The 20,201-nt window shown below is 39.6% G+C and overlaps 1 protein-coding gene across 1 annotated transcript in view; it reads right to left on the bottom strand.

Moving 5' to 3' along the window:
* The window catches only part of FBN1 (fibrillin 1), a 234,275-nt gene that overhangs the window by 28,716 nt on the left and 185,358 nt on the right, over nt 1-20,201 (bottom strand). The window contains exons 43-50 of the mRNA XM_060618611.3: nt 17,417-17,488; nt 13,831-13,956; nt 10,926-11,048; nt 7,849-7,974; nt 5,776-5,892; nt 4,687-4,815; nt 3,935-4,054; nt 1,209-1,334 (exon numbers count right to left, since the gene is read on the bottom strand). Of these exons, the coding sequence (XP_060474594.1) occupies nt 1,209-1,334; nt 3,935-4,054; nt 4,687-4,815; nt 5,776-5,892; nt 7,849-7,974; nt 10,926-11,048; nt 13,831-13,956; nt 17,417-17,488 (939 nt within the window). The remainder of the gene's footprint in view (nt 1-1,208; nt 1,335-3,934; nt 4,055-4,686; nt 4,816-5,775; nt 5,893-7,848; nt 7,975-10,925; nt 11,049-13,830; nt 13,957-17,416; nt 17,489-20,201) is intronic.

Here is a 20,201-nt window from a genome sequence, read left to right as displayed (position 1 = left end):
GCACACAAAAACAAGGGAGTAGGACTTAGAATTTATCTGGCTGGTCTGTACCATAACAGAATATCTGCTTGAATCAACTATCACCCCACCCACAAGCCTGAAATCCATGTGGGCTTCTGACAGCCACCTATGAGATCAAATCAATCAGAGAAGTCTCAACTCCCCCTTCACAGTTCTAAATATTGGCTAACAAAAGGGCTAGTTGAAAGGTGAAAAGTTCATCAAGACTCTATGAAAGACTCAGAAACTAACAAAGTTTTGTTACGTATTTAGTACGATTGGTTGGCCGGGTATTATTATGGTTGTTTAAAATGAGGAAATTGAGCGTCCCAAAGATCCAATGACTTGTTTAGGCTACAGAGGGCGAAGCTGAGACCAAACCCCAATTTTTGGAATTTGAAATGATATCCCTTGCCTCTTGTTTAGTAATATGGAAGCAAAACATAACAAAATAACCAAGAAGAAAAACCTGAACAATAAAAGAACAAACAACAAAACCCTGAGGTGGAGGGGAGAAATAAGTGTGCATGGGGCTTTTTGTTCTAAATTCATTAAACTAGTATGTATAAATGGATAGACACACACCATTGCATTGTTTACTACGAGCTAAACAGTTTTCTGAGATATAATATAATAGCCCGTGTTATGCTTAAATTCAGGCTTCCTTTTTTTAAGTTCACAAATATTACTCCTGAAAACAGATGATGTCCCAGCAAGAATCCTGGTCAGTTCAAGTTTGTTTTCTTAGAAAACTTGTGATATGAGGGATGGGCACTATATCCTGAAAGCACGTGGATTAATCTGCATTTTTTGGACTGAAAGTCTAGAGTCTGGGCCACATTTATGCAAAGTCACCTCTTCAGAGGCAGAGACCATGGAGCTGAACTTCCCCCAGGCTTTGCAGTATTCAGTGGCTCATGGCTGATCCCCCACTGAGTGACCTATCAGCATCCGTGTTCTTAGAGGGAGAGACAGGTTCAAGTGCCAGGGCAGTTGTTGTACAAGCAACCCTAACTTGATGGATGAGTTTTCAACTTTAAAAGTAAAAATGAACTTTCTGACATATGGTAATCATTAGACCTCTGAGTGAATGAAAGCTCTCCATCTTCTCTTTCACAAAGAATCAAAGCTTTGCCATGTTTAAGAAAGTGAAACCACAACAAATAAACACAGAGTAATGAAAGTCTAAAGCCTTCAAAGGCAGTTACCTTGGCACCTTCTTCCAGTGGAGGACAAGGAGAATCCATCTGGACACAGACATTTGAAGCTGCCTTCAGTGTTACTGCATGTGCCCAAGGCACAAATTTCTGGCTCTTCAACACACTCATCAATATCTAAAAGAATTAACATGTGTCAAAGCCAAAACACAATGGAGACATCATCAGATACCAAATGCAAAGTGTGGAAGTACAAAGTACAACTCTTCCAATAAGGATTTTTCCTGTATCATCATGCTGAGTGGACCTCTAGGCTGTGATATCTTTTTAAAAATTAATCTTGAGGGGCGCCTGGGTGGCTCAGTCGGTTAAGCGTCCGACTTTAGCTCAGGTCACGGTCTCGCGGTCCGCGAGTTCGAGCCCCGCGTCCGGCTCTGGGCTGATGGCTCAGAGCCTGGAGCCTGCTTCCCATTCTGTGTCTCCCTCTCTCTCTGCCCCTCCCCCGTTCATGCTGTGTGTCTCTCTGTCTCAAAAATAAATAAACGTTAAAAAAAATTTAAAAAATTAATCTTGAAAGTTCTTATTGTAAAAATGGAATCTGCAAGTGCCTTCTAAAGGATACATTAAGAAATATCCCTTACCCAGACTGAGTTTCCTGGCCAATTAGAAAAGGTAATTTCCTACCACCCTAAGCTAGAAAAGAAGCAAGAAACTCCAGAGTCACCACAACACAATTTTAATTGTGTTGACAATGAGTCAGTGAGAGATCTAGACCTTTGAACGAAACACTTATTCCCTCCATCCATTCACAGTGCTTTTCCCAATACTCCATGCTATTAGGAAAACTATGAATTTAACAAGAATACTAACACTCATGACAATAATTATGTCAAGTATAAGCTAAAGATACCACAGAAGATGAGGTCCCTAACTTTCATTTGCAGATTAATTTTTCTCAAAACACAAATGTCTTTCTTGTATAGGCTGTAGTTTTTCTTTTGTCATATAGATAACAGGAAGTTGATGCACTTATAATTGTGATATACTTCCTTTAGCGTATTAACATACCTTAGCACTAGGAAGGGTTGATTAAAGGTGGTCTACAGTGATGTTTGAATAGCTTGGGTAACTATATGCTCTGGTTTTCCTAGGAAAGTCCTAGTTATGCCTGTTGTCCTAGCCTTGTTATTAACAGACCCCTCCTTAAAACTGTCTTGGTTTGGTCAGTGAATTACATGATCATCCCATGTTTGGGAAAAGTGTGGTCACTCTTTCCAACAGACTTACCCATCTTTTCCCCTGACTTTCAGCTGGAATTTGTAGTAAAATAGAGGTAAGTCTTGATTCTGAGCCATGCTATTTTTATTGATACCTTTTTTCCCAACAAAACATGTATCTTTTATATCATGGGGCTCTTTATTTTTGCATTTGTGCAAAGAGTTCTACACCTACATCAGAATGTATTCCTATTATACAAGTTCCTTCCCATGAGGTCCCACTAAGGGGAAGTTGGGAAATTAATTCCATCATCTTGACTTAATATTGTAAATACTACACAATAGGTATTCTCAAAATGTGCAGCTCAAAGTCATGATCTTCCTGTTCAGTGAAAAACCAGTCTCTTCATCACTCTATGTTATTACATTGTCTTTATAATTAATTACATCACATTGCTTGTGGTATATCAACGATTCTGAGCTGCTGCTGACTGAATGACTCCATTCTCATGTTCCCACTACTCTCACATCCAACCATTTCTTAAAAGAAAAGCCAACTTTTGTAAAAATGCTCGAGTATTTCTTTTGGTTGTTGTTTTTGTCATTGCCAATAGGATTCTTTCTCTTATAGTAGAAATTAACCTGTAGGTGATGACTTCATAAGGATAGGGGGACAAAGATGGTGGAATGGGTACATTACTAAGTATTTGGGAAGTCATTTTTCTTTCTATACATTTCCATTCTGTTCATCTTAGGGGAGTTTTGCATTAATCATGGAGTAGTTGATCTTTATTTAGTGAAAGTAAAATAACACATAATAATTTGCATTTAGGAATAATTTGTTTCCATTTAGAATATTATCACTTGACTATGATGTAAACTGGGTATATGATAAAATTTCTCCATGATATTAAAAGTGGAGAAATGGAGAAAATTCTTACTCATTATGGATGAGATACAGACCTGTTTAAACTTGGGAGCATGAACTAGGTGACTTCTTAAAAATCCTTTTAGCCCAGTTATTTATGAAGTTCTAGCAATTAATGCCCTTCATTTAATTCAATGACATATGAATTGAAGAATGCAGTACTATAAAATTTGCTGAGAATTTATTTGTAGTAACACATTTCCACTGCTGTATAGGTCAAACAACGTAGATAAATTATATAGCCATAATCATTCAACCTTGAATGTGGTCACTTAAAGATTTTAGCTGAAATCATGAAGCTATTTTTAGTTGCAACCTACTGATACTTAAAAACATGAAAACCAGGGTTTTTTACAAGATGCCTAAAAGCACCCTGGAAAAGAGTCAGGGTCATATGAGCACTCATAGGCACAGAGCAAAACAGTGTCATCAGATATCAGCATGAGAATTAGATGTTCCTGCCTCATCAGCTGAGTGTGAGAACATAAGCCACACCCTTTGCTCTTGGATTTTTTTCTGATAAAGTGCAAAATGAAGACACCAGCACACCATCACAAAAATGGACTTTGAGAATGCCAGTGCAGTAACCAATACTGCTCGCTTCCAAACATGGATAGCCCTCTCCCTCCTACCTTCACACTTGTCATTCTGTAGACTGTACCCAGGTGGACAAATGCACCTGTAGGACCCATCCAAGTTTTGACAGGTGCCTGGTGCACATTTTCCAGGTTCTAGAAGACATTCGTTGATATCTGCAAAGAAAAGGGAGAAAGAAAGAAGAGGTTCCCACTGGCATGTTTTCCATCAAGCAATTAAAATTCCAAGAAACTGGAATCAAATCAAAGAAATACATAAAACTAATATGGAGAAAAATTAATGACTCAATAAAAAGAAGCTTTGTCAGCTTTCAGAAGTGTACAGAACAACTATATTTTATGTGACTTATCACAAATTAAATATTTCCAGAAAAATGTAGCTTGTGAAAAGTTAATGGGTATGAAGATTTTTGAGAGCACCCAAAAGATTATAGAAGAGATTTCTACAAAGCTGTTTTAAAGAAAATAAATATAAGAAAGCAAATTACAATTGTTTATGGAACAATTTAGCTTTCTGTGAAATTTAACAATTTAACTATTCTCTGTAATTACAATAACTTAATTTTAAAACATAATAGGGAAGTGTGTTATAGATATCACACACACACACACACACACACACACACACACACACACGCAGTCAACAGGTAGGACTGCTGTAATTCCACTCTGATTTTTTTTTTCTCTCCAGCCTTCTGAAGGAAGGATATTGACAGAGACTGCAGGATTCTTTGGTCTTGGAGAACATACTTTGGAATCTCTTTCTGAAATTCTGAGGCAGCACTCACCCACACAGGTCCTTCCATCTGGAGCCACCTCATAGCCTTCATTGCACTGACACTGGAAGGACCCCACTGTATTGATGCACTGGCCATTTCTGCAAAGGTTCCCATTTCCAGTTGCACATTCATCAACATCTGCCAAAAAAATACCCTTTGATATATTCCAAAGAAAATGTCATAATTCCAGCAATGATCAAAACCTTTAAAGGGAAAAATACTTATTTGAAATTTCAGAGGCTTTTGCTGGCTCAGCCAAACATGAAAAATTCCAATAAATATCTAGTTTGTAACAATACACCTGGCTTTACTCACCTATTAAAACCTAACAAGACTACGCTGTTCTATTAATTACAGATTGATAATTTATATTACAACTTTATATGAGTTTCACCTTGATCTTCCTTTAGGTTTCATTTTTAAAAGCTAAAACTGAATTACTAACACACAATACAGCTGATGGTATTATTAATTATTCTCATAATTAGAAGTATATAAAATTAGCCTCTAGCAACAATGCAAAATTTGGATCATTATTCTCACTTATAAATAACATAGCATGTTTTATAAGGAGGATTTTATAGATTTAATAATTGACTTTTTAAAAGTTTTATTTATTTTTGTAATTTCCACATCCCACATGAGGCTTGAACTCACAACCCCACCATCAAGATTCCCAGGCTCTTCTGACTGAGCCAGCCAAGCGTGCCCCCCAATAACTGACTTATTTTAAGAGAGTCTATAGCGCAACATTGAGACAAATGGGTCCACGTTATTCCTGAATTATGTAATTTCTACACAAAGTATCACTTTTATGTGTTTTAAGATGTAATCAATTCATTAAAAAATGTATTTAATTCACAGCACAGTGTATATAAAAATTATAGCTGCTGATGAGCACTTACATAAAAGTCATGGCAGTCATTACTCTAGTTGACATTTAATTAGCACCTTATTTTGACAAATCCTTTAACCAATTGTTGCCACATAAGAGGGCATATATTTCAGAAAACAAAATCGCACCCTGGAGAGGCTGCTAATTACGAAGAGCATATATTAAATGCACTTCCTATGTGAGGCACTGATTTGCATACACACCTATACAGTCGTTGTTGTGGGAGAGGATGAAACCATGGTTGCAGCGGCAGTTGAAGGAACCGATCGTGTTGCGGCAAGTTCCATTCCCACAGGCGTCTCGCTCACACTCATTTATGTCTAGTAGGAACAAAGGCCGTAGAGAAACGTGGTCGTTAACAGAAGAGGTGAGTGGTTGCCTGGGATTAAAGGGCATGGTGAGGTTCACAAAGCATCAGGTGTAGGCTAAGAACTTCTTGATGTTGGTATTGGATCCAGCAGTGGTCGCTCCCCATGAGCAACCAGCAAGAGCCGAGGACCTAAACCTTGGGAATAAACCGTCTCCTGGGCTGGCATGTGAAAGGAGGCAAGCTAAGGACATGAGAACTGGACAAGAACTATTTTACTCTATTTACTTCTAGAATTCTCCACCCTTGCCACTTTTCTCAAATATTTTCACTTGGAAATGGAAAATTCTGAGCGCATCTGGGTCTTGATTTGCTGCCACCTTTGGCAAACTTCAGCCTTTAAGATTCTCACTCTAGTTTACCAAAAAGCAGTGAGTCACCTGACATTACCCTGAAATCAGCAACAAAATAAATGAGCTTTCTAACTCACCTGATATTTTAGACACCTTTTCCTTCTTCCCAGTCCACTCCTAAAGACCTATGATCACTCCCACTACTGGTGCCTAAACTCACTCTTCTAAAGTATCCCAATGTGATACCTCTTCTGATACATTCTTGTGTTATTATTTGTCTTTTTATTGGTCTGTGACTTTTCTCTTTGACTATTCTGTAAAGCTATTTGGGCATCTTTTATGTCTGAGCATTGTGCCACAACAGCTAACGTCTTTCTTATAGAGCAGGTGTACATTATATTAAGGAGGAAATAAAGAATTAAAACAAAAGAGAGTTGATATTGCTGGTATTGCAGGAGTGAGGCAGAAGGAGGGGGGCGAGGGCAAAGGGGAGGAGGCTCTGGGACTGGAAGACAACCCCTCAGGTTAGCCAAAGGCAGTGTTTAAAGTTACAATTTCCTTTCCTTTCAAATTTTGGACATGAAGATAAGTTATCGGTGATCCTAAACCAGAAAGCTATTGCTGACCCCAAAGTGATCCAATATGTGTGTGTCTGTGGTTGAAGACTGCATCCACATGAGTCACCCTGCCAGCAATCAAGGGCTGCTGCTTTGATTCATTTTTAGCCAAACTAGCGACATTTTTATGTAGGGCAGGTTCTTCGGTAGAGGGTTCCAGATAAATCAGATGCAGGTGTCACTGCTATGCAGGGATTAACTTTCCAGGGACGAGCAGGGCTGATTACACTCCTTTAATATAAAACTTGTCATCTGCTCTGAAGAAGACAAGACTTTGTAAGAATGTTCCCTAATGGATGAACCCAATTATAGTGAAAGGTAAGCTCTTTAAACATTACTCTATTGATTCTTCTTTTTTTCAGTTGTGAAACTGATTCATGTTCATGAATCATCCTTAATGGATATTGCTTTAAAGTATAAAAAGGAAGGAAAAGAGAGAAAGTGATTGATTAATACTTGGAATTTATTCTAAATCAGCATCCTGACTCAGCACTGAAAGCAAGGGGGAAGAGATTTTTTTAAAATCTTGAGCTCTTTTCCCCTAGAAAAATGCGGGGTCTTTTTTTTGCCTTTATAGGATCTACAAATTTGCCTCTGAGGATATGGTACAAACCATGGACCCTTCTCAAAAAATACTCATATTCAAACACTCAAAAGCTGCACTCTATTCCAATAAGGCAAACCCATAGACTTAATAAAATAATAGGCTATTAACATTAATAGAAAGTATTTTTGTCTTAGTATCTTTCTGTTTTTCCTGTAGTCAAAAGTTTTTCTGACCTGGCAGCCAAATGAATATCAAGGAAGAGGTTTATTGTGTTCAGATTGCCAAAGATTAAATACCAAAGGATGTTAATGCTACACACCTACTTGTGTTTTCATTTTATAAATGGCAAAATTAATACTGAAGGTTTAGTATCAATTTTTATATATATTCAGATGCAAATGAATTTTTCGATAGGATAGAAGTTAAAAATAAAATGATAATCACGTACTCACCCAAACACATGGTTTGATCAGCATTTGTTTTAAAACCGGTGTGGCAGAGGCAATAAAAACTTCCAACTGTGTCAATACACTGTCCATGGCTGCATATGTTGGGGATTTCTTGGCATTCATTGCGATCTGTAGATTAAAAGCATCGTAAATATCTTAGGTAGAGTTAGGGGACAAAACTGCATTAAGTAACTTACTTCTAGATATCACGCTCAGGATTAATCCTAGCTCTAAACCAAGCCAGTAAAACAGATACTGGCATTATATATATATATATATATATATATATATATATTTTTTTTTTTTTTTTTTTTTTTTTTTTTTTTTTTTTACCTCAAAATCAGTTAAAACTAATGCTCTTTTACTGGGCACATTCAGAGTATGTTAACAATGAAAAAAAATGTTCTGAAAGATGAGAAAAATTAGAAGTAGAATAGGGAAGAAGAAACCAAGCCGGGAGATAATCTGTTTGATAATTTGCCCACGCAGTATCACAGACCGTGGAATGAATTAAGTATTTTGTCTAGTCAAGATTTGGTGTCTCAAGTCATGGACCCTTCATAGCTTCCCTTGGAAATATATATCAAAGTCAAACAAATCCCATTTCTAAGATAGGTTTTCTTGATGGACAACCCACACTGTCCTTTGTTTAGGTTTCAGTTCATTGTTTTGTCTTACTCCTATAACTTTTTGTTCCATCTTAACCAAGTCTTCATGTCTACACATGGCTCCTTTTAGCACTTGACAATCTTAATGATGTTTCTTTTTATTCATATTCATTCAAGGGAATGCCCTGTCATCTTGCTTCTGCCAGTCTTTAAGCCCTGAATTATATTTCTCATCAACTGAATCTTTGTTGCCCTCCTGAAATCTGATGATCTGGGGCGGGGAGGGGGGGAAGGGGGCAGAATTTATTATATGAATCTACAAATGACGTGATTACATGCCTACTTATGTCTCTAATTTTTAAAGCTCTCAAAATTCTATGTTTAGGGCACAGGTCATCTGAAGAGCCCTGTATCATCCTGGTTGTCCTACTGTCATAAAAGAGAGCAAACAGCAAGAATGTCAACTAGAGTATAGATTCTGTAGAGCACAGTGACACCCTGCTTCCAGTTAAATAATGCAAACTTGCTGTTGGCCTGTCTTTCCTACTGAGAAGACAGCAACCGGAAATGGACACTTTTTGCCACACAGAGCAGTTGTGCTCATACCAGAAGAGAAGATATCCCATCTATTTCCTGTGCTCAGGCTGCCATTGTTACGACTACCTCCTTCCAATTATAGAACATTACAGCTGATGAATCACCATACAATTTAAAAGTCTTAAGTGACCTTGAATATATCATCTTAATGGAGAAACTGGGATACCGTAGCTTAGGAACTATTGCTCGCCTATCTAGAAATGCTTGTTAACCTAGTAAGTTATGATTATTCCCATTGGAGAAAACAGACTTAAAATGAGCAAAGTGTTAAAAGACATTTTAAAAGATTTTAAAAGATATAAATGAAGATGATTCCTGAGTGAAGTCTTCAACCCTAGAGGCTGAAAAATTGCAAAACTCAAGTCCATTCCCTTCTGAGGATTCCAATGAGTGAGGAAAAGTGAGCTTGGCTACAAATGACACTCATTCACAGCACTTATCATTGGTTAGCGCTGGATGAGTTTTATTTGTGCTAATGTTCTACAAGAAAATATGGCAGGGCTTAAGCCCTAGCAGGCCATGGTTGGACGCCCTGTCTTGATGTATAAATAGCTTGTCCCACTTCTTGCCTGAGCGTGAAATGGTGTGAAACGACACATTCTGTATTATCAGCAGTTCTTTATTTTGATTGGAATTATTTTGCCCAGTTTCAAAGAAATATAAATTAAGAGCAAAATGCAGGGAAATGCTATAAATGCCAAGTTACACTAGGGTATTGTGACTCATATCAGAGACGTCCCCATTTTTCCTGTCCTATTTTTTTAATACATGGGTAACAACCGCTTTGTTGACAAAATGCTAAACACTTGCACATGTTCCTTTAAACCCAACAAAACAAGCCTTGATTCTCAAAGTGAGTTTTTGTTCTGCTATTACACCCTCTTCCCACCAAGGTCTAATAAAACAATGCAAAATACCCTACAGAGAGCGGTGCACTTCCTACCACTTAATCGCTGGTAGGCAAGGAAATCCAAGGAAAATTTGACCATGTTCCCTTGTGTTGTTTCATTCACAAATGCATAAAATATCCAGGAAACTTCTTGGGAAATGAACCGCAGCAAAACAACACATTCTTCCTGACCTCCATGCTAAATATACAATGATTTACAATTACTCAAAAACTCACATGAAAATGATTCTGAGGTATAATTTTGCTTCTGGGCTAGAACACTGGTGTTTCAATTTTGGTGCCACTGGCTAGAAGATGCCGTCAGATACTTAAAACTTGACCATCCATATGTGCTAACATGCTCATCCTTCTTACTTTTACCGCATCCTTGACAAAAGTAAGCCATGAAATAACCTAACCTCTAGGGGACAGTTTCTCATTTTACTGTAGGTGACTTATGGCTAATAAAAGGCTGTTAATGTTTGCTTCCCTCAGTTCTGTAAGATGTTTAGGAGGATAAGTGGTGCTGTTGGTTCTTTTTGTTCATGCAGGTTAATCTGACTCAGCTCAGGAGAGGTTTGCTATAGAATTGGGGTGTGTGGCTGGAACGGTGGCAACCTCCCACCCTAAGGGGGATCATGTGAAAGGAAAAAAACAAATATCTGTCCCTGAGGACTGGTTAGGAGACTGTGTGCATGTGTGTGTGTGTATTTGAGGGAGGGGGTGTTTGGAGCAGGGCAGCAGATGAGCCAATCTGAAATCTATGTATGCACATGATATATGTCTCGTTTTGGAAACATCACATCTCTATGGGTTTAGAAATTTCAACAGTTTTCCTTTTTTGCTGGCCTCGTGACTAGAACTCAGCAGTGTAAACCATAACTCAGGTGTTCTTCAAGTTAACCTTCTCAAAAAAATCCAGATGTCTGAAGCCTGCTAGAGATGGCGCGCTGGCGGGCCCACCCAGCCAGTGGGGAGCCACTTACCGTTGCACTGCCCTGTGGAGGTGAAGCGGTAGCCTGGCTTGCAGTCACAGCGGTAGCTGCCCGCGGTGTTGATGCACTCGGCATTGCGCTGGCACACAGGGCCGTTCTGACACTCGTCAATATCTCCAAGCAGAAGAGAAGTTAATTAGAAGGAGAACAGAATGTGGGGCAAGTCAACAAAGGCTCTCACTTAAAATAGATTTCTATTTTCTTATTTTGATCAGTTCCATGGAACAGATAGTGGAAGACTTTTAAGACTTCTTTTCTAATTTTTCCACGTTTTTGATATTTTTTGTAAATGCAAGTACTTGGTTTATGACCACATGTGGATTTTAATGATGCTTGTGTATAAAAGAAAAGTCATACACTCAGCTGCTAGGACCACCGCTTGGCATAGTATAAACTGAATATCCTAGAAAATGTTGCATTTGTTCAAAGCCCCAGGGTTTTACGATTCATCGGGTTGCTTCGCCTTCGTATACATAGGGATCACTTGGGATCTTGTTGAAAAGCAGATTCTGATTCAGCATGTCTGGAGAATGGCTTGAGATTCTGCATTTCCAATACGCCCGCAAGTGATACTGGTGCTCCTGATTCACAGGCAGTGCCTTGCACTTCAGGGCTGTAGGGGCTCCGGCTTAAATTACTGCCACATGGCAGTCAAATCAAGGAAACTTAATATGAGAGGCTGCACATAAAACTACTGACAACAACCCAACTCTCACTATCAAAGAAAAGAATAAATGGATACTCTGTGCTTCCAAGCTTTGACTATACTCAGGGGGGTTGTTTGCCTTTTTTTTTTTTTTTAATCAGGTAGATAATATAGTTCAAATTCATGACATTATGAAAGTTCTCCATAGTCCAGGATATGCCTTGGGGCAAAATACATGTTCCCTGCCCCTGCTCCTATGAAACAATCTAACTCGGGTTAAGTCCAATAAATGGAATAGTCTGGAACACAGAAGGGAGCTGGCTCTTAGCACCAGTATTAGGGTTTTACAAAAAAGTGGACTCAGCCCAAGAAGTTCCCACAAGGGGGCGGCAAATACATCAACCTGTGCCTCACAGGTGTATGCTTGTGTGGCGGGAAAACCTCAGCACTTACTGTCAGTCAGTGGGAGTTGCTGCCTAATGTGGGGTGGGGTGGGGTAGGGTGGGGTGGGGTGTGCCTCTCTGGGTAACAGATACAGGGCAGAAGTATGCCTGCTTGGGTTCCACTGGACCCAAGACCAGCACCACTCTCCCAGCAGGTCTGCCCTGGTCTTAAGAGGGTACAGAAAGCTAGAAGGTAGCCCATCATTGGAAAAGCCAAATGGCATCACAGACAGGCATTTCTGTGAGGCATCAGATGCCAAGCATCGGATTATATGCATATTTGGGGAGAACAGATGCATGAGTATTCCCTAAATATTTCTGGAATCCATTCCAATTTCAGGGTTATGGAGGCATGTATTGAATCAACCTTCATTTTCTGATTCTGAGAGCTAAGAGTGTGCTGGGAAGCAGCTGACCCCGGAATAAACATTCACCCTGAGAATGGATATTCTGTGAGACGGACACCAAAAGTTGGAGTGCTTTGTAATCTCAATATCCACTGAGTACTACCCTGACAGCAAAGTGTTTTACATTGGTACAGCTATAGGCTTTCAATCTCATATGGACAGTAAGGTCTGGGTTAACTTGGCCATCATGGGTGACCATGCCTAAGGGTTTGGGATCTCTGAATAGAAGAGAACAAGAGAGGTGGCAGGCATCCTAGCCATTTATGAAAGGGGGAAGACTGGCTATGAGGAAGGCAGGCTACTTTACCATCATCAGCTCCTCTGCTGTGGGCTCCTTTCTTTTCTCCTGCATCATGCTTCCTCTCCGGAACACCTTATCCTTGATGGCCTTCCAAAGCACAGGGGCTAGTGCCAAGGTCTGAGATGACTATTTCCTAAGGAAGGTTCTGAACGGCTATCACCCCATTTACCCCTCTCCGGGAGGCAGTAACATGTGCCCACCTGGCCATAGTAGCTAAAAGCCTGGTGAAGAGAATTTAACAAGCATGTGCTTAGGGCCATAACTTTACTCATGGTCTGTAAGTTGTCCCTAGTCTATGGGAAAAAAAGGTTTTTTAACATTAAAATACTGACATATGTGCTCTCATACATGCTCTAAGGGGTAATAACCCTTTCTGACAAGAACAAAAATTCTGCAAGAGGCCCCAAGTTTAAGTATTAAATAGACAATTATTCCAGCTACCCTAGGGCACATGGTATATTTAATAACCAGCAATGTCCCTTTTACTAAAATGTGAAAGTACACTATCTTCCCCAGATGTAGGGGAATATGAAGTGTTGTGAGGAATGCACGGCATCACAGTACATGCACATGGCAAGGGGAGGTAATGTGAAAATGAAAAAAGTACCACTTGCACACATGCCAACATTCTTCATATAAAATCAAATTTGCTGTTCTTGCCATTTGGAATTCTCTCATGCATTTGGAATATTTGCATTAACCTTGTTTTCACTTGGGAGTAGCACAGGCTCCGTTTGGAAGGGAACACTAATTTTGAGATTCAAGTAAAGATGACCGCCCACCACTCCTGCTCACTTTTAAGCAATGAGAAACAAAAGCAATCTATGCGACACACCCAGGAACTCAAGGCTTTCTTATATCAGCTGGGAAATCTAATATATTGTGTATAGGATGGGGCTGGGGAGTGCACGTCCTGCTTTTTCCACGGGGACTTAGGGAAGTTTTTCCATGAAAAAATGATGTTCCACATGGTGCCCTACACTATTGCTAGAGCTTGATGGATTGTGAAATTCCAATGTTGTGAAATTGGCCAAGTGTGTGTGCGTAAGTAGCTTGTCAGTTGGCTCATTCCTGGACATGATATAGTGACATCACTTACCTTCACAAACCAACAACTTGTCATTATAGAAAAAGCCCACTGGACATTCACATCTGAAGCTGCCAACCATGTTGATACACACTCCGTTTTCACAGACCCCTGGGATCTCCCGGCATTCATCAATATCTGAAAACAGAGCAGCCACACATGAGTGACAGCACGGCACTGAGAGTCGGCAGCTTCTAACTCCATGTTCTACATAAGGTCCACAATGAAAAAAGAGAAAGTGCATGGGTGTGTGGGTGCGTGGGTGTGTTGGTGGGTATGTGTGTGTTGGGGTGGTGACAGTGGAAAGGGGGGACATCAGTTGATAGCAAACTGAAATAACTAAACTGCTTTCAGACACTCATGTGTCTATCTGGATTTAGAATCTTTTTGGTTTTGTTCTGAAACAAACCACGTAGGCGCCATCTTGGTATCCCCTGGGCACTATGCACTGGGTGAATAGAATAAAGTGACAGCTGAGAATAAACGGCCACTCTACCCAAAGTGTGTGGTGGTGTTTGGCTAGAATGGGAAAGGAGAGCTGGTGAAGAACAGAGGAGCTTATGGTCATAGCCAGCTCTGATCTTTCAGATTCCCCTTCAACATCCCCTTCCTCCTTCACATGGTTTTGAAAAGGAGGTACATTAGGTCTGGGGCTGTGAGCTAGGCCCATGCTGACTGTGGGGGCCAGCACTGAGAAGGGCTATAGCCACAGACTGTGGTTTCCTAAGGCCAGGGGCTGGGGCTGGCTACAACTCCACTGTGTTACCAGACCCTACCATGCCGTCTGATCAATGTTAAGCACCAATTAAAATTTGGTAAATTAAGAACCAGTATCTGGAAGTTGGGACCGGTGAGCATTAAAACAGGATCCAAGCAGGAGTGACAGCAGAGCCACAACGCAGGCTGTGAGAGCAGGGCTGGCCGGCTGGTGAGGTGGCCTTGTGGGCAGGTCTCACCTCCTCACCAGCCTGGTGGTCCAATCTCTTTCTGACCTGCTCTCAACTCCCAACCATTCAGTGTCTTCTAGGATAATAACAGTAAGAGTGTTAGTAGTGTCTCACTTGCTGTGTACCTGGCATATTTCTCAACATTCAACCTGGATTTACTCACTGAATCATTACAGCCACTCTACGAGATGGTCTCCAGGTACTGTGACAACTGTCACTATGCAGATGATGAAACTGAGGCCAAGCCAGCAGAAGAAACTTGCCAAAGACCACAAAGCTAATAAGAGGCAGAGTCAGGATTTGACACGAGGAATCCGCTAACAGGCTATCCTATCTCCCTCAGACTTTTGCACGTCACAGTCAACAATCTTCACAAAACCACAATCAAATTACTTGTTATCCTGGAGGGCCCTTCCGCCACTGCTTGGTGGAATTTCACAAAGTGCTTCAGAAGCTGTGAAGGGATGTAAAGCTTTGGTCTTTCCAACCCACTAGGTTTGTGTTACCTCGCCGTTGAGACACTTCCGTATACATATGATAGTCAGGAGCCTCTGCAAGGACTCTGTTTGCCTAAGTCGTAAGAAGGGCCACAGTTGTGGAGCTTACAAGAGACACCGCGATTTCAGAATAATCATACTCTAAAGCCAACCTGCTTTGAAGAAGTTTGACAGACCACAGGTTTATTTTAGATCCTTTTCTAAAGGGTTTGATTTTGTTCAAAGGAAAAATAATCTCTTTAATGGAAAAAAACAACTTAGAGTATATTGCTATTTTGAATGCAGGTGATTATGTTTTTGGATTTTTCACATATTTGCCATTCACGTTCTTAAAAGGCTATGCAAAGTAACATCACAACTTTGAATGATCAGCAAACAAAAAGATAATTCAGACGACATTCTTTTATTATTTAAAATGTGAGACATTATGTTCACATTCATTTATTTTAAATATAAGTGATGTATTATCAAGTTTAACAATAATAGACTGGGTCAAATTTCTAGCCATTGTTAGGCATAAAATAGCAAAAGGATATATTAAAAATTGTATTTTCTTTTCCTGTCTGGATTTCATTTGAACTTCAACTTGGAGAAGTTTATATTTTAAGACAAGATTAATAAACTTGCTATAGTTTTAACCCCATACGAATGGGTTCTATATGCCAACAATCTTAAGACCTTTCAGAAGGAGAGTATAAAGCTCAAATAAAACAAAGTTTCTCAGTCATCTAAATATTTTGTCATGGTGGAATTTGGTAACATTAAGTATATTGCTAACTATCACATTTCCAGCTTTCAAGAGCTTGAGGCAAAGCAAGCTGTGAGTCAGGACTGGATTTGGGTCCCGGCTCTGTTATTAATTAGCTAGGTGACCTCGGCTGAGTCCCTTCCCCTCTCTGGGCCCCTGTCCCCTCAACTGTAAAGCAGTGCATTTGAACTGGATGATGTCTGAGATGTCTCCAGCTCAACTAGTAGACGACGTTGGTGCTGTTTCCAGTCTTTTGCCTGCTGCCAACCTCGGAGGGCAGGCCTTGCTGGGGGACATGCTTGGTCTGTCCGTGGAGAGTCATTATTATTAAAGACCACTTATCTTTGGATCGGAGATTCTAGGGAGATGAAAAGATCTGTTTTGGGAAGGGGAAAAACAAAGCAGCGAGGGCCAGGTGTTTCATGCCAATGTCATTTAGCAGTTTTTCTTTCCAAACCATGAAGTTTCTTTGGACGTTGACTAGACTGTTGAGCCATATGGATTTGGCACTAAGAGAACCAGGCTGATTGCTGGACCAGACCCTTGTTTTCTTAAACAAGGTCATTGGAAAGGCTGATGTGGATTTCAGTTTACTTATTAGGAAGAAGGTGGAACAAAGCGAGTGGTGATGTTTGCTACTAGACACAACTGCTCGGACTTAAGACGGGCATCTGAGGATGCATATAAATCACACTGGGGAAAAACTCTGAGAATGCAATAGCTTTCCATCTATTTTTATGTTATTTTCTTTTAAACCACAAAGGCATTGCCTCCATTGGCCGAATGCTGTGCAAGACTTCTGAATCTTGCACAAGCATCTCGAGCACTGCAGTGGTCTCTGCTCCAGTTACCAGATGGGGCCTCCGAGTGGAGTGGCCTCTTTTTTTTTTTTTTTTTTTTTATTGCACATCTGAAATTCCCAAATCAGATAACCTGAGGAGAATCCATGTGAGATAAAACTGATCCCCTAAAGTGCTTTATGTGTACAACCCACACATAAAGATTGGTATGAAAAGTCATATTAAACTCATGTCATAGTCAGAAGGAAAGATTGGGAATTATAGTCAAAGCAAACGTCAACTGGCCCTACTCCCAGAATCTCTCCCTTTGTTGATGCCTAGGGTTGGTTTAACTAAGCTTGATTGTAATTTTGTGAAAAGCTTTCCAGTCCCCTTAATCATGAGCAACGAATGCTGCCGCCAATTAGGTGGAGCGACACGGGGTGTTTGCGGTTTGTTTCAAAGTAAGAATCAGTGTTTCAATAAAACTAAATGGCATTGTTTCACTAGTTTTTCCTTCTAAGTAAAAAAAAAAAAAAAACAACCTGAGAAAAATAAGGGTGTGTATTCCTGTTTTCAAACACAAAGGCAAACACAGAAAATTCCAACAATGGCATCATAACTCACCAACAGGTAAGCCGGTGTAAATGTCAATGACGAAGCCTGGCCTTTGACTTCCACAGAGTGTAGCAAATTCATCTGCAGTAATTCATTAAACAAAGATGGGGTGAGAGGAGTGAGAATAGGGGTCAGCAAAGAGCAATGACTGGGTCGAAAGAAATTACTTTGGAAACATCTTGCAAAATATTTATCTGTATTTTGAGGAATTTAAAATAAAAAATAAATCTGAGAATCCCCACAGATGTTGTAACCTTGTCCTTAAGGCAAACGCTGAATGAAAAGCGACCTCATGTTGACGTAATACTGAGGAAGAAACAGAGGTCTCCACATCACAGCCCACGCATTTGTATGAGCTTGCCTGTAGGAATTTGGGTTTCTAGAAGGATGTTGTTCAGCTCTGAACCCAGGGACTGGCAAGAGCGCCTCTTTCCACTCACATGAAGGGATCTGGGATTTTAGGAATGCTTACAAAAATCATTTCCTCAGTAGATTGGGGGGAGACTGTAGCAAATCTAGCCAAGTTCTTGACATCAGGTCTATTAATGACTAATTCAGTTCAAACAACCAACTTATGTCATTACTTCAGTTTTTGGAGCTGGATTTCATTTGGTGCAGCTCTTTCCTTCTTTCTCTCTCCCTCCTCCGACCTTCTATCTTTCTCTTGCTCGTCTGAATTCATCAAAGTTGATAACAGAGGATGAACTAAATGTCATCTGCAGTCCTTCTAACTCAGAGGTTCTGTAATTCCAGATCATGACTGTAACTGATATAGCATGGTATCAATTTAAGCTCAAGGTGGTCATTGCCTTATTGGTCAAACCCACTAAAAAGTATAAACCGTCTCTGAAAGTAGTTTGGTCAAAATGTAGCATGTTCTTCTTCTACTGCTTTATTTCCTTCATATCTGACTGTCTACTTTTAACAAATATAATGCCAGCTGACACTGGTCATCCAGACATATTTCAGGAACTTCTAAAATGTGTGCAGATTACATACCTAAATGAAAAGCCATGACTAGATTTGGCCAAGATTCAACATGAATAAGAAATCTTGCATTTTAGATAAAAAATATGCACGTTCTTAACTCAGATACTTTTGAAAGGAATGAAAGTCTTTAGTAAGGGTTTCCAAAACAGTCTCTAGGGGAACACACAATGATCCATTAAGATAAAAAAGAAACTACTAAGCCTTTCATTTCTCTTCACAAAATCTAATTTAAAAGATTAATTTTGTATATATTTTCTAATAGAACAGTTCATGAAAATAACAAATGCAATAATAAATGCATTTTTCAATCTAGTTGAAAAATATATGTAGAGATATATACACATATACTTTTACATGGAAACGCACACATCAAATAGGTGTAACCCCCCTGCTTTTTAACTGATAGGTATGTGTGATCAAAAGATTTGAAGACCATTGGTGAAGATCAGGGGTTAGCAATTTCTTTCTTAACGGACTAAAGAGTAAATATTTTAGGTTTTGTAGGCTGTGTAGTCTCTATTAAAACTACTGAACTATCCCATGAAAGCAGCCACAGGAAATATGTAATCAAATTTGTGTGGCTGTGTTCTAATATAATTTTATTTATAGACACGAAAATTTGAAGTTCATATACTTTTCAGGACATAACATATTATTCTTTTGATATTCCCCAACCTTTTAAAACACGTAAAAACCATTCTCAGCTTTGGGCCACACAAAAATTAGTGTGGGCTAGATTTGGCCCAGGGGCTGTACCTGGCCAACCCCTGGTCGAGAGACGTCTTGCAGACTGTGGATAACTCATAGGTAATTCTAAGTGATGATTAATACATTATTTCTAGAGTAAACAATGGAGGAACTGGTATATTTTACTAAAAAAAAGAATATTCTGTTTCACATGCAATCAGATAGAACCAGACAAGAGATTTAGTATCTTACAGATCACTGTGGGGAACAGAGTAGATACTACAGAATACTATCAATAACTGCATCACAGTTTATTTAACTCTAAATAAGAACATTAGTAAATGATGTCATCATTTACCGTATAAGAACCACGCACCATTTCACTTCATTTACTCTAAGGACATGGGTTAGACTTTTTTTTTTTTTTTTTTAATTTTTTTTTAACGTTTATTTATTTTTGAGACAGAGAGAGACAGAGCATGAATGGGGGAGGGGCAGAGAGAGAGGGAGACACAGAATCAGAAGCAGGCTCCAGGCTCTGAGCCATCAGCCCAGAGCCCGATGCGGGGCTTGAACTCACGGACCGTGAGATCGTGACCTGAGCTGCAGTCGGACGCCCAACCGACTGAGCCACCCAGGCGTCCTTAGACTTTTTTGTTTTTAAACAAATAACATTACATAGATTTTTCTCTATGAGGATATACGAAAAAATTTCTCTCCAATCTCAGTACCATGAAGAGTTGCACTTTCCTTTAGTGTTTAGTTTGCTTTATAGTCATTGAGACTCTTAGACTTGATTATCTCCCCCTTTTTATATGAGCTGCTAGAAAGTTTGGAGCCAAACTTATTGCTCATCTTTGGCAAGTGTGTAGAAATTCCCAGCTTGGATTTTTGCGTATTAGCCTCGCTCCTTGCTCCAAGTTTCTTACCCTTGTTTGCCATTTGCCTTAGGCCTTCTTATTTTACATTTAAATCTTTGTGGGCTGCCTTAAATTCTTTTTGGAACAAGACCAGTTATAAATAAGTAAGAATAATAGGAATATGGTTCACCTATTTGTCATATCGCTTCGCCTAACGTTTCTAGTCTTTCAGTTACGTGGTGAACTCCATAACGATA

The sequence above is a fragment of the Panthera onca genome, chromosome B3, assembly GCF_046562875.1.
Source record: "Panthera onca isolate mPanOnc1 chromosome B3, mPanOnc1 haplotype 2, whole genome shotgun sequence".
Lineage (NCBI taxonomy): Eukaryota > Metazoa > Chordata > Mammalia > Carnivora > Felidae > Panthera > Panthera onca.
This window is presented reverse-complemented; position numbering and strand designations above follow the sequence as displayed.